General features: G+C 46.4%; 1 protein-coding gene across 1 annotated transcript; it reads right to left on the reverse strand.

Annotated features, from left to right (window-relative positions):
* Window positions 1–1,579: 1,579 nt before the first annotated feature.
* DNAJC25 (DnaJ heat shock protein family (Hsp40) member C25) lies at window positions 1,580–19,068 on the reverse strand. Its single transcript, XM_045022461.1, has 4 exons — window positions 18,739–19,068; window positions 9,938–10,090; window positions 6,646–7,116; window positions 1,580–2,629 (listed from the first exon to the last, which is right to left on the reverse strand). The coding sequence occupies exons 1-4, from the start codon at window positions 19,066–19,068 to the stop codon at window positions 2,507–2,509; spliced, it is 1,077 nt and encodes a 358-aa protein (XP_044878396.1). The 3' UTR covers window positions 1,580–2,506.
* Window positions 19,069–24,729: the final 5,661 nt, after the last annotated feature.

Genomic DNA, 24,729 nt, shown 5'->3' on the forward strand with positions numbered 1-24,729 from the left:
TCCTTCTAGGAACTCTAAGAATGATGTCTGCAGCGTTCCTTCATAGGAGCACAGACCAGCTCACTCTGGGCCCCCCAAGATTTTATGTTAAAAGGTTCCTGACAAAGTGAGGGTCAGGTTTATACCAGCACTGTCCAGTGGCAAAGCAAGTTTCTAGCAATTCTTTTGAAGTTAACAAATGTAAATTAAATTGTTAATGGGTTAACATAAGAGTCAAAGTTTACACTTAACACCTTTACACTTGACAGGAGGTACTTCTAAAAGTGGTCTTCAATGGATTTTAAATAGTAACTATATACTGGCACTAGAAAAGGTTCAGAAAAGGGCAACTAAAATGATTAGGGGTTTGGAGAGGGTCCCATATGAGGAGAGATTAAAGAGGCTAGGACTCTTCAGCTTGGAAAAGAGGAGACTAAGGGGGGATATGATAGAGGTCTATAAAATCATGAGTGATGTGGAGAAAGTGGATAAGGAAAAGTTATTTGCTTATTCCCATAATACAAGAACTAGGGGTCACCAAATGAAATTAATAGGCAGCAGGTTTAAAACAAATAAAAGGAAGTTCTTCTTCACGCAGCGCAGTCAACTTGTGGAACTCCTTACCTGAGGAGGTTGTGAAGGCTTGGACTATAACAGCGTTTAAAAGAGAACTGGATAAATTCATGGAGGTTAAGTCCATAAATGGCTATTAGCCATGATGGGTAAGGAACAGTGTCCCTAGCCTCTGTTTGTCAGAGGGTGGAGATGGATGGCAGGAGAGAGATCACTTGATCATTGCCTGTGAGGTTCACTCCCTCTGGAGCACCTGGCATTGGCCACTGTCAGTAGACAGATACTGGGCTAGATGGACCTTTGGTCTGACCCAGTACGGCCGTTCTTATGTTAACCATTTTATTGTTTTATTACGTGTAAAGGCAAAAAAAATCAAGTTGTTCCCCTTCACTCCACACAATTTTTAAACCTTTGAAATATCAAGCACGATCTTCCCTGGTTGTCCTGACAAGACCTGCTACATGTCTCAGACATAGAGCTGTATCATAACTGAAGTGTGGATGATGCTAAATCTGTAATAAAGTTCAATTCTCCATAATACTGGACAGCTATTGGAGTTAAATAGCTATTAGCAGATTTTACCAGTTTGACTAAACCCCTTTCTCCTCTCAATTGTTCAAGCTTTCACTCCCGCTCTTGGTCTGTCATTTCACTAGCTTTCTAGCCATCCAAAGCCTCAATTGCATGAAGAAATTTAAAAATAGTCCCCAACAGATTCCATCAGCTGAACAGACACTGGTATAAGTGGGAGCCACAGCACACACGTGACTAACATCATCTGTTTTGTGCACTGTATTAAATGGTGGAAGCAGCCTGAGCCTTGACTACACTAGGTCTTTCCACCAGTAAGGTTCCTTAACACAGAGATGGCCACAGAACCTTGCCAAGCAGACGAGAGATGAATTCCTACTGAACACTTCTCACTTAAGAAGGCGGCATGGGAGAAGTTAAGAGGGAAACATATTCCATTTTTTCCCTTCACAGATGACTTGTGAAGTAGCTACGTTCAAAAGAGTCAGACAAGAACTAAAGAGAATATTTTATTTATAAATGTTAATTTGGTTTTAGAATTTGGAACGGATTGTGGTTATAATATAATCAACTTTTTTTTAATTTACATAAGGCATCAAATTGCTCCTTTTAAACAAAAGGATTAGTTTCCCTTATACCAATACTATGGTGCAAGTAATATGGCACATTTAGTAGAATACTGGTACACTTGTTCCAAACAAGTATCTACAGTTCAGTGTACAAAGATTAAAACCCAAACCTAAGATTCTAGCAAAATCTGCTTAACGTATCATTCTGCAGAACAAAGACAAAGATTAAGGCCTGTTTGTGCTGAACAATCATGCACCACTTGTTACCAGAATTAATAAAGACTATGATTCCAACTGGACAGGGCATGGGAAAAGGCAAATATAAGCCCATTATGCTTAGTCTGCATCAAATATACTATTCTGGCAAGATCACTCGGATTTTGGAAGCTTTTGCGTGGGGACAGAGAGGAAAAATGAAGAGCCATAAAATTGCCCTGCCTATAGAATTTTACATGAGCGTTTACACACCCCCAAGAACCAAATGTACAAAGCTTATGGTTTTAAAGAGGGGACAAAACAAAACTACAGCTAGGAGACGTCCAAAACTTTCTTGATGAAGGGTGTAAGGTATAGTTGGATTGGCATTTGTTCTTACAGCTTTCCTGTGAAACACTTCTTTAAACAATGAACTCCAGCTCCACAAGCAAGTAGAATATAAACAATGAACTAAGTCTCTGTTTAACAGATTCACTTTTATTTATAAAAATGGTAAACTTGTACTAATTTTCTGCCTGATGAAATTATTCCTGAGTTTTAGATCACTGCCGAGGCACAGCAGATAAAACTCTGAAAATTTAGTTATGAAAATTTTTTGCAAGTCAGGTTTATCAGTACTGTACATTGTTCAGCAGCCTTCAGTCATCAATAAATGTTAATCTTCCAGGTCCTTCATTCCTCATCCACCGCCTATATCTCTTCCATCGAGGGTCCATGGCCATCTTCTTCTTTAGCTCTTCCTCTTGTTCTTGCTTGTAGACCTGGATAGAAGAAAGAAAAAGTGACTTTAAATAAAGACCAAGAAAAAGTCTGCCCTCAAGGCGAGCCTCATACTAGAGGCAAGAGCTATTCCAGCTATTACAACGAATCAAACTGCAGACTTTTTTTTTTTTTTTAAACCACACACTCCAGGTTGCTATACAGAGTCAGGTCAGACTCAGATTGCTGGTGGAATGCAGAATTTGGCCCAGAGCTCCATTAACTTCGGTTGAGTTACTTTGGATTTAGGGTCTATGGTGGTGTAAGAGCAGAATTTGGCTTTATCTCGAATTTATTAAGCCCTTAAAGAATACATTGTAAAACACACAGGAACGTCAACTAAAGCCGTATGCTTGTGCAGGAGACAATACTATTCACAGCAACAAAGGGTACGTCCACACTACGGGATTATTCCGATTTTACATAAACCAGTTTTGTAAAACAGATTGTATAAGGTCGAGTGCACGCCGCCACACTAAGCACATTAATTCGGCGGTGTGCGTCCATGGTCCGAGGCTAGCGTCGATTTCTGGAGCGTTGCACTGTGGGTAGCTATCCCATAGCTATCCCATAGTTCCCGCAGTCTCCCCCCCTTGGAATTCTGGGTTGAGATCCCAGTGCCTGATGGGGCAATAATCATTGTCGCGGGTGGTTCTGAGTAAATGTCGTCAGTCATTCCTTCCTCCGGGAGGAAGCAATGGCAGACAATCATTTCGCGCCCTTTTTCCCTGGATTGCCCTGGCAGACGTCATAGCATGGCAACCATGGAGCCTGTTTTGCCTTTTGTCACTGTCACCGTATGTGTACTGGATGCCACTGACAGAGGCGATACAGCAGCATTCATTTGCTTTTGCATGATAGCAGAGACGGTTATCTGTCGTTCTGTACTGTCTGCTGCTGTCATGGGTGCCCCTGGCTGAGGTCGGCCGGGGGCGCAAAGACAAAAATAGGAATGACTCCCCGAGTCAATCCCTCCTTTATGGTATCTAAAAATAGAATCAGTCCTGCCTAGAATATGGGGCTAGTGTACTAGAGAACCAGTGTATCAGAGAACCAGAGAGCACAGCTGCTCCGTGTCAGACCCCGCAGAAATGATGAGCTGTATGCCATTCACAGGGGGTGCCCCTGCAACAACCCCACCCGTTGCTTCCCTCCTTCCCCAACCTTCCTGGGCTAGCGTGGCAGTGTCCCCCCATTTGTGTGATGAAGTAATAAAGAATGCAGGAATAAGAAACAGTGACTTGTAAGTGAGATAAAATGAGGGTGAGGCAGCCTCCAGCTGCTATGATAGTCCAGGCAGGACATTAAATGATGCGGGGGATAGGAGCCCAGCATCCCGCTGCCATGATAGTCCAGGCAGTACAGAAGTTGTTTTTTTTTTTTTTTTTAAACACATGAAAGGGAGGGGGCTGATGAAGCTCAGGCCCCAGTTGCTATGATGAGGACAGTTATCAGCTGTTCTGTACCATCTACTGGGAATGACCGGGAATCATTCCTAATTTTACCCAGGCGCCCCCGGCCAGCCTCACCTGAGGCCAGCCAGGAGCACTCACGGGCTGATGACGAGAACGGATACCAGTCCTACTGTACTGTACCGTCTGACATCGGGGAGAGGATGCTGCTGTTTAGCTCTCCAGCACCCCGTCTACCAGCAGCATGCAGTAGACATAGGGTGACATTGAAAAAAGGCGAGAAACGATTTTTTTCCCTTTTCTTTCCGGGGTGTGTGTGTGTGTGTGTGTGTGAAGGGTGTAAATTGACGACATACACCCTGAAACACCCGGGAAAATGTTTTTGACCCTTCAGGCACTTGGAGCCCAGCCAAGAATGCAAATGCTTTTTGGAGACTGCGGGGACTGTGGGATAGCTGGAGTCCTCAGTACCCCCTCCCTCTCTCCATGAGCATCCATTTGATTCTTTGGCTTTCCGTTACACTTGTCATGCAGCACTGTGCTGAGTCCCTGTTGTGGCCTCTGGAGATTTTTTCAAGTGCTTTGTCATTTCGTCTTCTGTAATGGAGCTGTGATAGAACAGATGTGCCTCCCCATACAGCGATCAGATCCAGTATCTCCCGTACGGTCCATGCTGGAGCTCTTTTTGGATTTGGGACTGCATCGCCACCTGTGCTGATCAGAGCTCCACGCTGGGCAAACAGGAAATGAAATTCAAAAGTTCGCGGGGCTTTTCCTGTCTACCTGGCCAGTGCATCCGAGTTCAGATTGCTGTCCAGAGCAGTCACAATGCACTGTGGGATACCGCCCGGAGGCCAATACCATCGATTTGCAGCCACACTAACCCTAATCGGATATGGTAATACCAATTTCAGCACTACTCCTCTCGTCGGGGAGGAGTACAGAAACTGGTTTAAAGAGCGCTTTATATCGATATAAAGGGCCTCGTTGTGTGGATGGGTGCAGCGTTAAATCGGTTTAACGCTGCTAAAATCGGTTTAAACGCGTAGTGTAGACCAGGCCAAAGACAGGCAATACTCAGGACACTGAGCAAACCCTTTACTGTATAGGAAATATTCAATGTAGTAGCTAGACCCACTGGTTTAACAGTTTCCTCCAGTTGTTTTCATACTTGTGTCCTTCTGTAGTCAAGACTAATCAGACAAATTTTGGAACATGGGTATACCCAATCTGTCTAGCTGTGGAAGTAAATGCTTTTATCACCACATTTGATGCATTAGGATTAGAATTATAACTGGATATTTTAATTGCCAGGAAATTCTAAGCAAATGCTGATAGCTACTTTCGGGTGGGGGTTGGAGGCACCAGTTCAACAATCTAATCTTTAAAATATAACATCCTCAGGGGATACAACAGTACTAAACACACCGGTTTCAAAGGATCAGTAAATCTCGGGGTCTCGACTGCAATTTTTCCCTCCATTACGTTATGAAAAAGCCACCATACCATGTGGAAGTCACGTGTACAGTTAACTTCCCCATTATCAAGACTTCAGAAACTTTTTCAAGCCCGTTTATCTAGGTCTGAAATTTGGCACTGCTGCTACTGTGATTCTTTCAGTTCCTAGCATTTTTTCCACCTGCTGCTGAACTAGCTAGCCTCTTTCTAGTAACAGTCAGTAGGGTTGATCTCCAACAGTGGATAACTGCATGGTGTCTCAATGGTAACTGAAGTTTTTCTGCACAAGAGATTTGAAGAACTCTGCACCCTAGACTGGCTAACTGTAGACACTATGTGGCACAGTTACAAAATACGAAGTACTGCTCTCAATAGTCATAAAATCACCACAGCAACACAGTAAGGCAGAAAACGTTTAAATATAGATTTACTGTGCTAAAGAGCTATGAGGGCTCCTAATGTGTTCTCACTTACAAATTCCTTGGTACAAGGATAATCCTTCACTTGGGTCTTGTACAACAAGAAGCAGAGTCAGTACTTAAATCAAAGTAATAGGCTCTGGAACATCCCTTGGACCAGGGCACGGAGCTTGTGTATTGTGTGGAGTCTCTGATCTGGAACAATGGAGCACTATATCTGAATAAAACAGCCACGCCCTGCAAGAAGTATGTCAGACCCTGGATCACTGCAAGTCAGAGGAACTACTGAAGGGTAAAGAGGGCAGAGTCAGGAACTAGCTGAATTGGTAGAGTGATAAAAAACAAACACTTACTTTGGAGCAGGGGTTCTCAAACTGGGGGTTGGGACCCCTCAGGGGGTTGCGAGGTTTTTACATGGGGCATTGCAAGCTGTCAGCCTCCAACCCACACCCCGTTTTGCCCCCAGCATTTATAATGGTTGTGTTAAAAAAGTGTTTTTAATTTATAAGGGTGATATTCTAGCATATTGATAGATGAGCAAAGACTGTCTTTGATCAGAAAACCTGAACCCATTGCCAAAAATCTCCAGCTTAATGAGCGATATCTAGAAATGAATCATAGTCTTACATGCAGTACAACCACAATAGACACCCTGGGAGAACACCAGTTTTTAAGCTGGGTCAATTGGGCATTTAACATTCATTTTCACAACATGCCACAACTACTCACCTCATAGTTCTCTCTTATCCATAGCTGCCGTTCCAGGAACGTCTCTTTCTGATTATCTTCCAGACTGTCAAACTGAGACTGCGACATTTTCATGTACCTGCGTATGATATACAGCTTCTCTTCCTCACCATATTCTCGCCCTTTAATATTAAAACAATAAATCCACCAACAATACCAAGCTATATACTTGCATAAGTAAAAAGGAGCTAAGAGGATTTGGAATAGAAGGATATCATATATTTTAGGCTTCTGATAGCCGCCTTTTATATCTATTTTATTTTTGATAATGTCTTTGATTACTTCTTCCTCTTCCTCACGGATTTCTTCCTTAGACCGTCTGTTTTTGCCTTTTTCTTTAGCCCTATTCAGTAGGCCCTGTTGCTTGGCAATCTCAGACGCTTGTATACGATATTTTGGCACTGTAGCTAGGTAGTTGATGGCCTCATTGTAGCTACTCCACCAGCTGAAGAACTAGAATAGAAAAAAGTAAGAGCTTGTTAGTTCCAGCAGTAGCTTTAACAAAGAAAACAGAAGAAAAACATAAGATAATCCACGACCTCTGGTACATAATAATCATATTTAGTAAAAGTGGTAGTATCCCCATTTGATAGATGCAGAGGGGTGAACTGACGTGCCCATGGTCTTACAGCAAGTCAGTAGCAACGGCAGTGTAAAAACATCCCTGCCCGGAAAGGGTCTTCTGTGGGGCCTGAAAAGTGTGATTGTCCTACCTAAGCTGAAGGACCAGGTCTCCTTGGCTTAACACCAATCGCAGACTCAAATCTTTTTGTGGGCCAGCTACTGGATGGGGAACAAATGCCACAATGTGTTAGCATTGTTAAACCTAGGATTAGAACTCTTTACGTCTTGGGCTCCAACCCTGTGCTCATTCTGCTAAAGAAAACATTTCACAATCTAGAATGTACAAGGAAAAGAAGAATCTGATAACATTTAATTTCATTCATTTTAATGACAGGTAGAACGAGTTTACAACAGTAGTAAGACAGTGAAAGATTAATTTTCATAATATCCACGTATTATATCAGATAGAAGTTATTTTCATACTGAAGGATTATCCTGTGGATTACATTAGCAACCTTTCCTGCTGATTTTCTCTGCCTCAGTGACAGGTTTTTAACCCCACATTATTAATGAAACCCAGTATACTAGCAACTGCTATGTTTATTCTTACAGAGATGCAAAGAAATTACAGAGCAATGGGGGGAAGCTTGCAGGGCATATTCTAGAAACTAATTTACCAGAAGCATCATGTCTTGCTACAGAATACGACAACAGTTAAGAAAATGCTTCTCTTCCATACTAAAACACTGTGGCTCAGCTGCTTATACATTTGTTTGATGAGTATGCAGAATTTCTTCACTCATTGCATACTGCCACAAGCAATGATGGCACAATAGGGGACATATTTTGAGTTTGCTGCTTGACAGAAATTCTATTCTTGTCCAGTACAGTGGAACCCTATTTTGGTGAGATCATTTCTCCCACATACAAACATCACTATCAGCAGAAGTTTGATACAAATGGAATTATGGTTTGCAAACTTCAATGCATTAAATAATTTGGGACCTTAATTCTAATTCTCCAGTTCAGTATCAGAGGATTTACCCACTGTAGCTAGTCCATATTATGGTATTACAGGACTACGAGTCACTGTTTAGATTGACACACAATACATCTTCGCTTAAAATGTCATGTTAAACTGTTTCACTGTTTTCTACTGGACAAAAAAGGTTTTAAAGATTTTTAATTATCTTGGATTTGCAACTAAAGTAGTAGAACAGTACATCATAAGTGGCGCTAACCATTTTAAATGGTTAATTAAACAGTTTATGTAAGGGCAATCTTATTAGCTTGACAGGATTTGCTTTACAAGACTCAATCCCCCTCCATCTCTTGCTTCATTCTTGAGTTAGGAGAGGACAGACAAAACAAGGATAGAAAGATGAGAAAAAAAACAGCCTTTTCTCTGCCTAATTCACCCAAATAGTTACCAAAGTCTTACTGGGGCAACACTTCCTTAGTGAAAGATGTGAAGTGCAACTTATGGAAAGATCAACTCTTGCATTAAGGCAATAGCTATAGCAGAAAGCAAACGAAAGCCAAATAGATTTAGATGTGAGGGTATGTTGGCTTTGCAATCATCAAAACCCCAGTAACTGACTAATGGTAAAGGAATCTAGACTTCAGTTTTTACTATTTTCCAGTTTAGAAAATTTCAGGCAAAAACGAATCTCCCCATTTATACCCAAAGAAAAGAAGGAGAGATGGGAGCTATTTCACCATCAGAACCAAGTGGGCTTGAGGAGAAGTAGGATATGTAGCTGTATAAGCCTTTAGGGATCTACCAGTTCAAGTGAACATTGCTTGGAGGGTGAGAACTCTAGGACAGCTACTGATCTGTAGATGGTGCCATAAGCATTAAGGAATCAAAAGCTCCTAGTTGGGTTATTTGGGGGGAAATGCTGACACACATCTGGACCATCAGTTAGCAAGGGTCAATCATTTCTTCAGCTACAGCATATTAACTATCGGACATTTTATCTTTTATAGAAGTCTTGAGCAAGTAACTCCAATATATGTAATGTTAAGTGTTAAAGAAAAGTTAAGAAATTTATTCTATTGAAACAATTGCTCAAAGATGTATACAGAGTTATTTCCTTATCCAAAACAAAATATTTACAAATTTCTACACAGCAAAATACATGCATTTTAAGAGCAAGACTTCACTGATTGAAGCTAATTCTTATTTTAATGGCTACTATGAAATCAGGAGCATGATTTTTTTAAATACATCAGTCATTATGAACATTCTTTCAAGAAGAATTTCAAAACTAGTTTCTTAAAACACTGATATAAAAATGAGAAATTAGCTCAGTCTAACATTGAGCAATAATCTAGCTCCTACTATTGAGATGGACTGTTCAGCCTTTAATTTTTTTGAACCATCGAATTAGATTATTTCTCCAGCAGTGCAAGTTTCTTATCCTTTAAATATATGGTACCAAAAAAAACCCCAAACAAACAAGTTAATACCACTAACTGCCCAGCCTTGGTCCAGGATACAGATTTCTATGACTGGACAAATATCTGTCTAGCACATCAACGATAGCAGACAACACTTAAGCAGAAACAATGGAACCTTCTACTTGTACAATTAAAGAAAAAAACCTCAGTAACTGACTAATGGTAAAGGAATCTAGATTTCAGCTTTTACTATTCTCCAGTTTAGAAATTCAATATAATAGTCATAATAAGCATAAATATATTTCACCTGAAACACGGAGATAGCACATACAGTGACTAGAATCACTATCCTGACGTCCACTTTAGGTGCCAATCTCCTGCTGTAGTAGTGATAATAATGGCTGTAATACTCTTCAGGATGATCCAACATGTAATCATAATCTTTACGTGTTTCTTCATCCTGGCAAGAAAACAGTTAAAACAAAATTTTGTAGGTTTGTATCCTTAAGCTTTTAATCAGTGTCACATAGAATATTTCATAAGATGGCTTGGTAGCAAAGTGATTTTTAGTTACCAAAATTACTTTAGTGTTACAACATCGTTAGCCACAAAACTGTTGTAAAACCTGTGTTAGCCTGATTTCTATATGGAAGACAGGGAAAAACTTTTTAAAAAAAATTCAATTTTTAATATTCAATAAGAAGCTACTGCTTTCCAGGTATTATGAAAATTCTTCAGATCTTTTCCTGTACTCTGGTAACCTAAACGAGTTTATTCTAAAACACATATGTAGCCCTGACTGAGTAATGCATACTTGGCCCTGTCTCAAGAAATTTCATTATGAAAGAGTTAAGCATTTGACAGCCACATACTAAGCACATGGTTTGTATTAATTGGTTCTAACCCATCTCAGAGTCAATGCAAGGTGAGGGTTTTTGTTTTGTTTTAAAATACTCTGTATTTTGAGTGTGTGTGTATGTTTTTCAGTCTTTTAGGGGCAGTCTAATATTAAATGCACCAAGTGACAGGACTGCTACCATTTCCTTTGGGAGATTTCCACGGCCTAACGGATCTCACTTTCTCAACATTTTCCTGGTATTTAGCCTAAGCATCTCATCTCTTATTTACATTTAATTAGTCTTAATTATACCCTTTGTACCATCCAGCATAATTCTCTTCTTTCTCCCGTAAAATAGCTGTAGATTACACGCTCCATCCCTTAGCTGGTTTCAGCAATAGCCGTGTTAGTCTGGATCAGCCAAAAAAAACAACAACAAAAAAAAAACGAGGAGTCCTTGTGGCACCTCAAAGACTAACAAATGTATCTGGGCATAAGCTTTTGTGGGCTAGAACCCACTTCATCGGATGTATGAAGTAAAAGATACAGGAGCAGGTATAAATACATGAAAGGATGGGTGTTGCTTTACCAAGTGTTAGATCAGTGTAACGCAGACATGGGCAAACTACGGCCCGGCCTGGCCCGGCCCCTGAGCTCCCAGCCAGTTAGTCTAGTCCCCAGCCTCTCCCCCACTGCCATGCCACGGCATGGGCCATGCTCTGGCCTGCTGCTCCCGCTGGGCAGCGTGGGGAGCACAGCTGGCTCTGGCTGGGTGTCGTGGCTGCGAGCTCCTGCTGTTGGTAAGGGGGCGGGGAGTTTTGGTAAAGGAGCAGGCGGGTCGTGGGGGCAGTCAGGGAGGAGGGGGCAGTTGGATGGGGCGGAGGCTCTGCGGGAGCAGGAAGGGGATGGGGAACAGGGAGGGTTGGTAGTCCTGAGAGGCCTGTCAGGGGGCGAGGATGTGGATAGTTGTTGGGAGGGCAGTTAGGGAACAGGAAGCCGGGAGGGGGTTGGATAAGGGGGTGGGATCCCGGAGGCAGTTAGGGGCAGGGGTGTGGATAGGGGTCAGGGCAGTCGGGGGGGGTTGGATAGTGGGCGGGGGTCCTGGGAGGGGACAGTCGGGGACAAGGAGCAGTGGGGTTTGGATGGGTTGGGGGTTCTGAGGGGGGCAGTCAGGGGGTGGGAACTGGGAGGGGGCAGATAGGGGTCAGGGGCCAGCTGTTTGGAGAGGTACAGCCTTCCCTACCCACCCTCCATACAGTTGCCAACCCCGATGTGGCCCTTGGGCCAAAAAGTTTGCCCACCCCTGGTCTAATGAGATAAAATAATTAACAGCAGGATACCAAGGGAGGAAAAATAACTTTTGAAGTGGTAAGAGAGTGGCCCATTACAGACAAGAAGGTGTGAGTAACAGTAGGTAGAAATTAGTATTGGGGAAATTAAGTTTAGGTTTTGTAATGACCCAACCATTCCCAGCAGAGACTGTCCGGTTGGGCCAATGTACATGGCAGAGGAGCATTGCTGGCAATGATGGCATATATCACATTGGTAGATGTGCAGGTGAATGAGCCCTCTACGCAAAAGAATAAATGGACACAAATCTGACATCAGGAATCATAACATTCAAAAACCAGTAGGAGAACACTTCAATTTCTCTGGCCACTCAATAACAGACCTCAAAGTGGCAATTCTTCAACAACAAAAAACCCTTCAAAAACAGGCTCCAACGTGAAGCTGCAGAACTGGAATTAATTTGAAAACTAGATACCATCAGACCTGAATAAAGGCCTGAATAAAGACTGGGAGTGGCTGGGTCACTACAAAACCTAAACTTAATTTCCCCAATGCTAATTTCTCCCTACTGTTACTCACACCTTCTTGTCAACTGTCTGTAATGGGCCACTCTCTTACCACTTCAAAAGTTATTTTTTCCTCCCTTGGTATCCTGCTGTTAATTATTTTATCTCGTTACACTGACCTAACACTTGGTAAAGCAACCCCCATCCTTTCATGTATTTATACTTGCTCCTGTATCTTCTACTTCATCCCTTAGCTGTGGCTTAACCAAGCTACACCTATCTGGCCATTATAATCTTTCCTCAGAAATCCCTTCAGCCATTCTGATCCTGAATTCATTACTTTTCTCACCATTTTAAAGGAACATGTTTAACTTGAAAAGTCTGGAACATTACTTTAAAAAATTGTTGGGTCATTTCACACACTATGCTTATCCTCCACAACACCCGCTGCTAATTTATGAATGATTACATTTTACTTTTTTTTGTTTTTAAACTATCTTCCTCCTCCCTACTGCTGGGTAGGGAAGCCAAACAGGGGGAAGCAGTGTTTCCAAAAGCACAAAGTAAACAAACTGTAAAAAGTAGATTTTTCTCTCATCTTTCTTCCAGTTATACAAATCTCAGACACTACTTGTAACGTTAGTATTAAAAAAATTCAGAACTGTGATTTTTAAATTGAGAGGATACCTGGATGAACATACCAAATGCAATGCTCTAAGTGTCTGGAAGTTGGGTACAGGGGATTAATTTGACTCCAGTGAATGTACTTTGCTACAATTGGAGATGGGGACTATTTCCAGATGAAATACAAGATGTTTATATACCCTTTAGAGTGCTTACACATTTTACTTGACTTTGTTCATATTTTTTCCTTCAGCAACTTTTTACCTTGCCACTCAGTTAGTAGCTTAAAAACTTTAAAGTTAACTCAAATATTGATATAGCAAATGTATCCATAATATATCTAGGGATTACTACATTACGAGAGTTATGGGAAGTTTCAACTGAAAGACAATACAGTAGAAACTCAGAGTTATGGACACCTCAGGAATAGAGGCTGTCCGTAACTCTGAAATGTTCCATAACTCTGAAGAGGTTAGACTTCTGACCCTTGGGGCTTCAGCCCTGCAGCTCTGCTCCTGGCTTCAGCGGGGCGTGAGGGGGTAGGTGGCACCAGGGCTTGGGGCTTCAGCTACAGGGGGAGCATCAGTGCTGAAACCAGCACTCCCCTCGCAGATAAAGCCCCAAGCCCCAGCGCACCCTGCAGGGCTGAAGCCCCAAGCCCCAGCACTCCTCCCCCAGTCTAAAGCCCCGAGCTCCAGTGCTCCCGAGGGTCAGAAGCCCCAAGCACCTCCCCACCCCCGCCCTGACATGCCCTCCCCGACAGCTGCAGCCCCAAACCTCTGTGCAGCTGAAGCCCTGAGCTCCATGGCTAAAGTCCAGAGGCAGTACAGTATTTGCTGTTTGTTTGGTTTTTTGGTCTGCGCTGCTGCCTGATTGATGACTTCCAGTTCCACAGGGTGTCCAGTTGACCGGTAAGTCTGCAACTCTGGTGTTTGTATCTTAAAGGTTCTACTGTAGTTTGTTTGCAAAATCAGAGCTACCAGTCTGAATATGCCTAATTTTATTGGTAATGGAATGAAGAAGCCTTCCAAAGGAAAAAAGGGAAGGTGTGGAAGAGACTGTACAGTTTGCATGCAGGCCTCAAGTAGCACTATTTTTGAGAGAAAACCCATTGCTTTTGAGCTTAATAGGTAGCCCTAATTGCTTTCGCAAGCAAAGGTCCTTGAATTTCTCCAGTAAGGGACTCTTCACAAATAAATAATGCCCCTGATGCTTGCTTATTTGGATACCCTTCTGTAGTCTGCAGTGTCAATATTGGCAGGAATAAACAAAAACGAAAATTACAAAGTACCCTTTCACTCACAACTGAAAGGGCACTTCCATTCTACCCTCCTATTTCTGGTTTGTTTCAATTTGTTTCATTTTTGGAACACTTCCCCTTTGGATTGACATTTCGTATAGTCAATTTCTTACAGACTACTTGATGAAATATTTTTAAGTATATAGAACATGGAAATGACATTAAATTACATTGATTTTCCTGAAGCTTGCTCATGAGAGTTATGGTTATATCACAATTTTAACTCTATACTGCTGAATGCTAGCATTGTATGAGGATCATTAGATAGTCACATGGCATATGGCAAAGTGACAATCTGGAAAATACAGCGGAAATAAAGGTCATTTTTACATAAGAACGGCCATAATGGGTCAGACCAATTCTCCAGTTAGCTCAGTATCCTGTCTTCCAACAGTGGCCAGTGCCAGATGCTTCAGAGGGAATAAACAGAACAGGGCAGTTTATCGAGTGATCCATTCCTTGTCGTCCAGTCCCTGCTTCTAGCAGCCAGAGGTTTAGCGACACTCAGAACGTAGGGTTGGCAACCCTGACTGTCTTGGATAATAGCCATATCGTCTATGAATTTCTCTTTTTTTTAAACCCAGTTCTACTTTTGGCCTTCACAACACATCCTCTGGCAACAAGTTCTACAGGTTCACTGTGCATTGTGAGTAGTACTTCCTTATGTTTTAAATCTGCTGCTTAATAATTTCTCTGGGTGGCCCCTGGGTCTTCTATTATGTGAAGGGGTAAACACCACTTCCTTATTCACTTTCTCTACACCATTCATGATTTTATAGACCTCTATCATATCTCTTTCCCCCCACCCCCAATCTGTCTCTTTTCCAGGATGAACAGTCCCAGTCTCTAATCTCCCCTCATATGGAAGCTGTTCCATACCCCTAATAATGTATTTTTTTCCAATTCTAATATATATTTTTTGGGATGGAGCAACCAAAACTGCATGCAGTATTCAAGGTGTGGGCACGCCACAAATTTATATAGTGGCATTATGGTATTTTCTGTCTTATCTATCCCTTTCCTAATGGTTCCTAACATTGTTAGATTTTTTGACTGCTGTTGCATTTATCAACATTCAATTTCATCTTTTATTTTGTCACCTAGTCTTGTGAGGTCCTTTTTAACTCTTCAGTCTGCTTTGGACTTAGGTGTCTTGGGTAATTTTGTATCATCTGCAAATTTTGCCACCTCACTGTTTACCCTTTTTTCCAGATCATTTATGAATATGAAGAACAGCACTGGTCCCGGTACAGATCTTTGGGGAACCCCACTATTCACCTCTGTTCACTGCGAAAACTGACCATTTATTCCAACCCTTTGTTTTCTGTTAACCAGTTACTGATCCATGAGGACGACCTTCCCTCTTAACCTATGACTCCTTACTTTGCTTAAGAACCTTTGGTGAGGGACCCTGTCAAAGGCTTCTGAAAGTCCAAGTATACTACATCCACTGGATTACTCTTGTCCATACATTTGTTGAACCCTCAAAGAATTCTAACAGCTTGGTGAGGCAGGATTTCCCTTTTACAAAAAGCGGTGTTGACTCTTCCCGAACATATTGTGTTAATCTATGTGTTTGATATTCTATTATTTGCTATAGTTTCAACCAATTTGCCAGGTACTGCAGTTGGGTTTACCAGCATCGCCTCTGGAGCCTTTTTTTTTTAAAAAAAAACTGGCATCACATTAGCTATCTGCTAGTCATCAGGTACAGAGGCTGATTTAAGTGACAGGTTACGTACCACAGTTAGTAGTTCTGCATTTTCATATTTGAGCTCCTTCAGAAATCTTGGGTGAATACTATCTGGTCTTGGGGACTTATTACTGTTTAATCTATCAATTTGTTACAAAACCTCCTCTTACTGACTCCTCAACCTGGGACAGTTCCTCAGATGTGTTACCTAAAAAGAATGTCTCAGGTGTGGGAATCTCTGCAGTGAAGACCAAAGCAATCATTTAGCTTCTTCCAAATGATCTTGTCTTCGAGTACTCATTTAGCACCTTGACCATCCAATGGCTCCACTGACTGTTTGGCAGATTTCCTGCCTCCAATGTACTTTAAAAATTGTTACCGTCAGTTTTTGTCTTTTGCTAGCTGCTCTTCAAATTCTTTTTCGGGCTGCCTAATTATACTTTTACACTTCACTTGCCAGAGTTTATGTTCGTTCCATTTTCATCAGTTGGGTGGATTTCCAATTTTTAAAGGATGTCTTTTGTCTCTAACTGTCTCTTTTACTCTGTTGTTTAGCAATGCTGGCATTTTTTTGGTCCTCTTACTTTTTTTCTTCCCTATTTGTGGTACATATATACCTTGAATATCCATTATGGTATTTTTTTTAAAAATCATGCAGCTTGCAGGCATTTCACTCATAACTGATCCTTTTAATTTCTATTTAATTAGCCTCCTTGCTTTTATGTAGTTCCCCTTTTGAAGTTAAATGCTACTGTGGGAGGTTTCTTTGGTATTTCACACTCACACACACCAGTACATTAAATTTATTTTCTCTCTCCGGGGTTCCTCCAGTAAGATTATAAAATGACAGCTATATTGGAATCTCTAAAATGCACCTTTTTCTATAGCCTTCAGATACAAAATGTTATACTATGCACTACAGCACAACCCCATTTATCCAAAGTGTTTAGGGGGCATCCAAATAGATTGTTACTTATTTGGTCTTTTGTGTGGAGCTGATATGGGCTAGGGGGTAAAAAAGAGAAAAAGGAGAGCATCTCCATTCCCAGATGCACAAATCAATCATTTATTGAGAAATAAAACAGTGTACAAGCACTTATGATGAATCTCCTATTATAAAAAACTATATGGATAGGCTGCTGTAAATAAGATCCAGACAAATGCAGCACAAATCACACCCTAAAAGAAAAATACCACAATGAGTTCTTCACACATGTACCCTTTCATCCACTATGTGAGACTATCCCGCCCAGGGGAAAAGAAAAGCATAACTTCTGTAGGAGCTGTACGTCTAGGGATTTCTTCTCACTATGGCTGTCACACAGGTACAAGACAGTCATGTATGAAGTTTTCTTCTATAGATTTTTTTTGGGGGGAGAGGAGGGAAAGGAGTGATATCTGGATTAATCCAGCTGGCTTCCTCCCCCTAACCCCTCATATTCTGCAGAAGCCAAAATGGGAACCCTACAGAGGGGAGAGGGAGAAGCAGCACTCATCTTGTATCTACCCTCCAGAAGGCTCTCATCAGCCCAGAGACGTGGAGGGGACCATGAGGCTTTAGAAGTACTAACCTCCTGTGAGACCATGTCATCTAGGAGGTAATATCTGCACCAGACATGTACCTGCCTCCTTATTTTACACCCGAGTTTAACTATACTACACAAAGCTGTGGGTCCCACTTTTTCATCACTCTAAGTTAGTTAAGTAACAAATGCTGAATTGTAAAATGCATGTTTTGAAAAGAGTTAGGAAGCAAGTGACCTTTACTTTACGCAGTTGTGATGTGGTCCCCATGCTAACAGCTAGTTTTAATCACACTTTTAAAGTAACAAAATGATTCCTCTCTTATTTTACCTTAACTACACTTACTTTTCTGTTTCCTCCCAGCCAAGCCGTTTACATTAATTTACTCTAGTGGAGCCCTAGTCTTCTATCCACAAAACGGGGCAGCTGCTCTGTCTGCTTCCACCATGTTGCCCTATCAGCTTCTCAGCCCTGACCTGCTGTGACCACAGCTAGGGGACAGTGGCTCATCCCCTCTCTGCTGAGGGTGCCTACAAAGATGTGAGTTAGTGCCAACTGCAGAGGTTGGATTTTGATACCTGGCCATTGCCCCAGGACCTGCTGATGGGAACAGGATCCCAGTGGCAACCAATCTGGACCAGACCTCAGCTGTGAACCAAGTCCCAGAGCCAACCAGTCATCATCCCCATACACCTCACTGAGACCCCTGGCATCACCCGGGCCCCTGACCGGGGTGGGCACCTCCAGCCTGAGACAGACCCCATCTTCTGCAGCTCCCCAGCCTGTGCTCTTATTGCCCTCCTCTCCCTCGGCCCAGCCCCCTACTCCCTCAGTGTGGGGAGCCCCCCAGCAAGTGTCACCCTCCCACCTATCCCCCCCCAGCACCCCCCTTCCCACAAGCTAGTCCTGCTCGCTCGGCTTTCCCCAGACACCCCCCGCCCAGCCTGACCTCTGGGCTGGAGGCCCCTCTCCCCCCAAGGGAACCCCTAGTGCCCACGCCAGCCTGCCCGCCCGAGGGCGCCCCCTCTCCCCCAGGGGAACCCCTAGTGCCCACGCCAGCCCGCCCAAGGGCGCTCCCTCTCCCCCCCCAGGGAAACCCCTAGTGCCCACGCCAGCCCGCCCGCCCGAGGGCGCCCCCTCCCCCCCCAGGGGAACCCCTAGTGCCCACGCCAGCCCGCCCGAGGATGCCCCCCCTCCCCCAGGGGAACCCCTAGTGCCCACGCCAGTCCGAGGGCGCCCCCCCTCCCCGGGAGCTCCAGCCCCCCCGCTCGCCCCCCCCGCGGAGTCTCTTACCGGAGCGGCTCCGGCCGGGGCAGCGGTCCCGCTCTCTCACCTTGAGGGTCTCGTAGGCGGTGGCGATGAGCAGGAACTTCTCGTGCGCCGTCTGCAGGGTCTCCCCGCCGGGCCCGGCCGGCTCCCCGCGGTGCCGGTCCGGATGGTACTGGCGGGCGAGCTGCCGGTAGGCGCGGGCGATCTCGGCCTTGCCCGCGGCCCGGCTCACGCCCAGCACGTCGTAGCACACCTGCCGCCCGCAGTACAGGCCCTCGATCAGGGCCCGGGCCGGCCGCGGGGCCAGCGCCGCGGCCGCCAGCAGCCACCACAGCAGCCGGCCCCGCGCGCCGCCACACAGCGCCGCCGCCATGTCCGCCCGAGCGCCCCGCATGCGCGCGCGCCGCCGCTGGGCGGGGCCAAGACAACGAACGTGGCCATGAGGCGGAGCCGCGGGCGGGAGGAGCTAGGGCGGGGGCGGGGCCAGAAGAGAGGAGCCTGGAAAGGGGCGTGGCTTGGTGAAAGGGGCGGGGCCATAAGGCGGCCGGGTCCCGCGGTAGGGCGCAGCAGAGGGAGGGTTGTAGGCGGGGCTATCAGAGGGAGGTGGGGCCAGGAGCCAGCGCCGCAAGCAGGACCAAGCGAGGGGGTGGAGCCGGGGGAATCACAACGTGGCTTACCTATGTAGATACGCGCCGGCCTCCCGTCTGACCCCTTAACTCTGCCAGGTGCCCAAGTGGGCAAAATTCTTCCTCCACCCCACTGGGAACTAGGAACCCCGGGTCCATTCAAGGATCGGAAGGGGCTGTCCACAAAAGCAGGCCACACATTTTTTGGTGGTTTGCAAGATCCAGCCGGCCACCCCTTGTAACACTTCATAACACTGAAAGAAAACACACAAAATTAAGGACCCACACAGCATCCGATGAAGTGGGTATTCACCCACAAAAGCTCATGCTCCAATATGTCTGTTAGTCTACAAGGTGCCACAGGACTCTTTGTCATGTAATTTATGGGCAGCCCCGCGCCGAAGAGAATTTTTTGGGAAATAGGGGACAGCTCCCCACAATGCTCTAGTTCTGTACAGTCATATATTTTTATTACAGCATAGGAGCCATTTCAGCGTGATTGCCTGAAAAGAATGTTTTTAGCAGAACAGATACTTCTTAAGACCCTTATATTGGATATATATAACAGACATTAGGTACTTAATAAAGGAAACAGGAGTGTTTACCCTCCTGGGCAATTTTATTAAAGTGACGGTGTCTTACAGCTGTTCTCTAGTAAAAGGAAAGTAAATCTCTGACAAATGGAACACCCCTTCACAGGCGTCAGCATAGGAAAAATGTACACAAGCAGCTTCAGAAGCTATGCCCAAATCCAAACGCATCTACCACACCTCAATTATTTCTAGTACGTGGTATTTCGCTGGTGAACGGGTCTATCATCCTGGATATATCTGCCCTGCAGAGTTAGCTTGAGTCAGAACAGCCACACTGCAAAATTACACTCAAGTTGCACAGAGTGAGCTGATCAGCAGCACCAAGTGGCTGCATTTCTATTTCAGTATTAGCTCGACTATCAGTGGCACTCAAGCTTCCACCCCACACCCCTGATGGGCCTGCTAGCTGGAGTTTAAAGCACTGACTTAAGTTAGAGACTTTTGTGTGTGGACAGGAGTCAGGGTAAGGACCACACTCAAGTTATACCTCCAGCTAACACTGCAGTGAAGGTGAGCCCTAAGACTATGTCTACACTTCCATGGCAAATTGACCTAAGCTACGCAACTCCAACTATGTTATTCATGTAGCTGGAGTCAATGTAGCTTAGGTTGACTTACCGCAGGGTCCACACTACGCTGGGTCCACGGAAGATACTCTCCCGTTGACTTACCTTACAGTAACTCCTCACTTAACGTTATACAGTCGAACCCATTTATCTCGACCTCGGTTAACTTGCCAATCCTATTAACTCGAGGTTTTACAAGTGGAACCGCCAAACTCCCTCTTTATCTTATGGGTTTCTCATCCGTTATGTCGATTTGCCCAACCCTACTATCTCGAGCCCGGCTCCCCGCGTCCCCAGCCGCCCGCTCCCTGGCTCTCCAGCCGCGCGGTTCCCCAGCCGCCCGCTCCCCGCGTCCCCAGCCGCCCGCCCGCCCCCGCATACCCGGTCCCTGCCCGTCCCCGCCCGCCCGTCCCCGCATACCCGGTCCCTGCCCGTCCCTGCCAGCCCGGCCCCGCATACCCGGTCCCTGCCCGTCCCCGCCCGGCCCCGCATACCTGGTCCCCGCTTTGCCTGCCACCTGCCCGCCCGGCTCCGCTTCGCCGGTCCCCGCTTTGCCGCCCGCCCCTCCGCCCGGCTTCGCTTCGCCGCCCGCCCGGCCCCGCATACCCGGTCCCTGCCCGTCCCCGCCAGCCCGTCCCCGCATACCCGGTCCCTGCCCGTCCCCGCCAGCCCGGCCCCGCATACCCAGTCCCTGCCCGTCCCCGCCAGCCCGGCCCCGCATACCTGGTCCCCGCTTTGCCTGCCGCCTGCCCGCCCGGCTCCGCTTCGCCGGTCCCCGCTTTGCCGCCTGCCCCTCCGCCCGGCTTCGCTTCGCCGCCCGCCCGGCCCGCATACCCGGTCCCTGCCCGTCCCCGCCCGCCCGGCCCCGCATACCCGGTCCCTGCCCGTCCCCGCCCGGCCCCGCATACCTCCGCCCGGCCCCCGCATACCCGGTCCCCTGCCCGTCCCCGCCCGCCCGGCCCCGCATACCCGGTCCCTGCCCGTCCCCGCCAGCCCGGCCCCGCATACCCGGTCCCTGCCCGTCCCCGCCCGGCCCCGCATACCTCCGCCCGGCCCCGCATACCCGGTCCCTGCCCGTCCCCGCCCGCCCGGCCCCGCATACCCGGTCCCTGCCCGTCCCCGCCCGCCCGCCCGGCCCCGCATACCCGGTCCCTGCCCGTCCCCGCCGCCCGGCCCCGCATACCCGGTCCCTGCCCGTCCCCGCCCGCCCGGCCCCGCATACCCGGTCCCTGCCCGTCCCCGCCGCCCGGCCCCGCATACCCGGTCCCTGCCCGTCCCCGCCCGCCCGCCCGGCCCCGCTTACCCGGTCCCCGCTTCGCCTGCCGCCCGCCCGCCCACCCCGCTTACCCGGTCCCCGCTTCGCCTGCCGCCCGGCCCGCTTACCCGGTCCCGCTTCGCCTGCCGCCCGGCCCGCTTACCGGGTCCCGCTTCTTTGGCTGCCCGGCTCCGGGTCCCCGTCCCGCTTCGCCGGATCCAGCCACGTGCAGGCACCGCAGTAAGGGGGCAGGGAGGGGGTGTTGGAGAGAGGGCAGGGGAGTTCAGGGGTGGGGGGGTGGATAGGGGTTTATCTCGATCATCGGTTATCTGGACTATTTTTGGCAAACCCCTAGGCCGGCGACATAACAGGGTTCAACTGTAGTTATATTCCTGAAAAATGTGACTTTAAGCAAAACGATGTTAAGCAGATCCAATTTCCCCATGAGAATTAATGTAAATGAGGGGGTTAAGTTCCAGGGAATTTTTTTTCACCAGACAAAAGACTATATTATATATGTATACATACACACAGTATAAGTTCTAAAGAAACACTTTAATACTGGTACACAGTGATGATGATTGTGAAGCTTGGTTGAGGTGGAGGAGTCAGAGGGTGGGATATTTCCCTTACTGCTAAATGATGAACTAGCAATTGGCTGAGCCCTCAAAGGTTAACTCTCTCACTCTGCAAGGCAGCAGGAATGGAGGGAGATATGCACATTTCCCCTTTAAGTACACTACCTTGTTAATTAGATCAGCTTGCTGAGACCCACAGCTGCTGCAAGCTCCCTCCGTCCTGAGCCCTGGTGTGTCCCCCCTGCTCTACGGAAGATGAGGTAAGTGGGGTGCAGGAGCAGGGGGGAGGGGGACACCCTGACATTAGCCCCACTCTTTGTTCCCTCCCCACCCACCGCACAGCAAGCAGGAGTCTTGGGGAACAGCTCCAAGGCAGAGGAGTAGCACATGGCAGTGAGGGGAGGGACAGCTGCAATTGATAGCCTGCTGGGCGGCTGCTGCACAGGGAACTTAGGGGAGCGGGGAGCTGATAGGGGGGCTGCTGGTCCACCCTGGTTCCCCTACCAGCTAGGTGCAAGGGGCTGCTCTTCCTGCAAGCAGTAGACAAAGCAGGCGGCTGCCAAATGATGTTAGAAAGGAGCCTTGCACAACTTGAAACTAGCATGTTCCCTAATTGATCATCAACGTAACAATGAAACATTAACTGGGACGACTTTAAGTGAGGAGTTACTGTACTCTTCTCGTTCGGGGTAGAGAACCGGGGTGACTGGAGAGTGATCTGTGGTCAATTTGGCGGGTCTTCACTAGACCCACTAAATCAACCCTGGTGCATTGATCCCTGGAGTGTCGATCCGGGGGGTAGTGTAGACATAGCCTAAGAGTTAGCAAGATGGTTATTGTGCAAGGTGCTTTCCAAATGCAGATGAAAACAGTCATTGGCCTAAAGAGCAGACAACCTTAGGCTAGGTCTACTTTACAGAGTTTTGTTGACAAAAGTTGTGTCACTTTAATTAAATCGCTTTATTTAAACTGCTGTTGCCTGTCCACACTACGCTCGTGTCAGCAGAGCACATCCAACACTAGCAGCTCTTGCATCAACACCAAGAGCAGTGCACTATGGGTAGCTATCCCACTGTGCAACTGGCCGCAGGGTGCTTTGGGAAGGGTTTGCAATGCCTCATGGGGCAGATACAGCATCACGTGATGCAGGTTTCTCAATCCCATCTTCCATGGGCATCCTACTAGATTGCCAGCTGCTTTTCACCTAAAGGGTTGGGGGCGAGTGTGTGTGACAGGGAGTGTGTATGTGTGTGTCGGAGGGTGAGACAAAGACTAGTTTGTGTTGGGGGAGTGTGTATGTGAGAGAGACAGTGTGTGTGTTGCGGAAGAGTGAGTGTGTCGGCAGCATGCTGTCTCTTTAAGTTCAGACAGAGGCCAGAAGCAACCAGTTCTGAGGCAGGGGAACACCCCCTCCATTAGCCATCGCCTCCCTCCCTGGCTCTCCACAGAACAGCAGTCCTTCCACCCCCTCAGCAGCAGCCTGCCTGCCTGCCGCTCCTATTGCCCAGGGGGAGCAGGATTTAAAGTTAATGATTTGCTGTTTTGCGATCACATACTCAGCTGTCAGAATTTCCTGGAGCTTTGAAAGGGGAGGGGCGCATGCTTGCATAGCTGTATGCAGTGCAGTCAAGTTCAAAGCAGTGAGCAGAGCAGTCACGGTGGACATTGTGGGATACTAGGGAAGGCCAGTTATGGCAACATAGCGAAATGGCAGCGTCTACACTGACACTGTCGCTTTAACTTTGCTGCAAAAAGCTCTATGCCTACCGTCAAGGAGGTTTTATTTTGTCGGCACTGTTTTGTCAGCAAAAGTTGCCTTTTTGCCAACAAAACGGTGTATTGTAGTCCAGGCTTTAGGCTAGCTCTATACTAGAAACACTACAGCAGCACACCTGCAGCTGTGCCGCTGTAGTGTAGACACTCATCACAGCAACAGAAGGGTTTCTTCTGTCACTATGGTAAATCCACCTCTGTGAGAGGTGGTACCTCCTTTGATGGAAGAATTCTTCTATTGCCTTAGTGGTGTCTCTATTGCATCAGAGTTTAGTTTGACTTAATGACATTATACAGGGCATGACATTTCTCTGTGCAGAGCAATGTAGTTAAACTGGCCTCACTTTCTAGTGTAGACCAGCCCTAAGTCTCTGATCCTGCATTTGGATTAGTGTAGACAGACCCTTTCACTTGACTTCAATGGGGTTCTGTACAGACACCGGTGTCTATGCATGTAGATCCAGGCCTAAAAATGGGTAGTAGTGCAGAATTGGATGCCTTTCCGTGGTTTGATTTTTCTTCATATATTGGGATAGTTTGTAACTTTTGAGCACTAGTACCTGCAAGAAGGGATGTTGGATGGGGTGGGATCTGAGTTACTACAGAGAATTCTTTCCTGGTTGCTGGCTGGTGAGTCTTGCCCACATGCTCAGGGTTTAACTGA

This window comes from Mauremys mutica, chromosome 6, assembly GCF_020497125.1.
Source record: "Mauremys mutica isolate MM-2020 ecotype Southern chromosome 6, ASM2049712v1, whole genome shotgun sequence".
NCBI classification, from domain to species: Eukaryota; Metazoa; Chordata; order Testudines; family Geoemydidae; genus Mauremys; species Mauremys mutica.

Bases quoted from the DNA above. Each gene is read 5' to 3' on its own strand.
- DNAJC25 (XM_045022461.1), bottom strand. From the start codon at position 19,068: ATGCGGGGCGCTCGGGCGGACATGGCGGCGGCGCTGTGTGGCGGCGCG. The intron at 10,091-18,738 runs GTGAGAGAGCGG...TTTTCTTGCCAG, and splicing joins CCGCCTACGAGACCCTCAAG to GATGAAGAAACACGTAAAGA. The intron at 7,117-9,937 runs GTGAAATATATT...TTTCTATTCTAG, and splicing joins GTGCTATCTCCGTGTTTCAG to TTCTTCAGCTGGTGGAGTAG.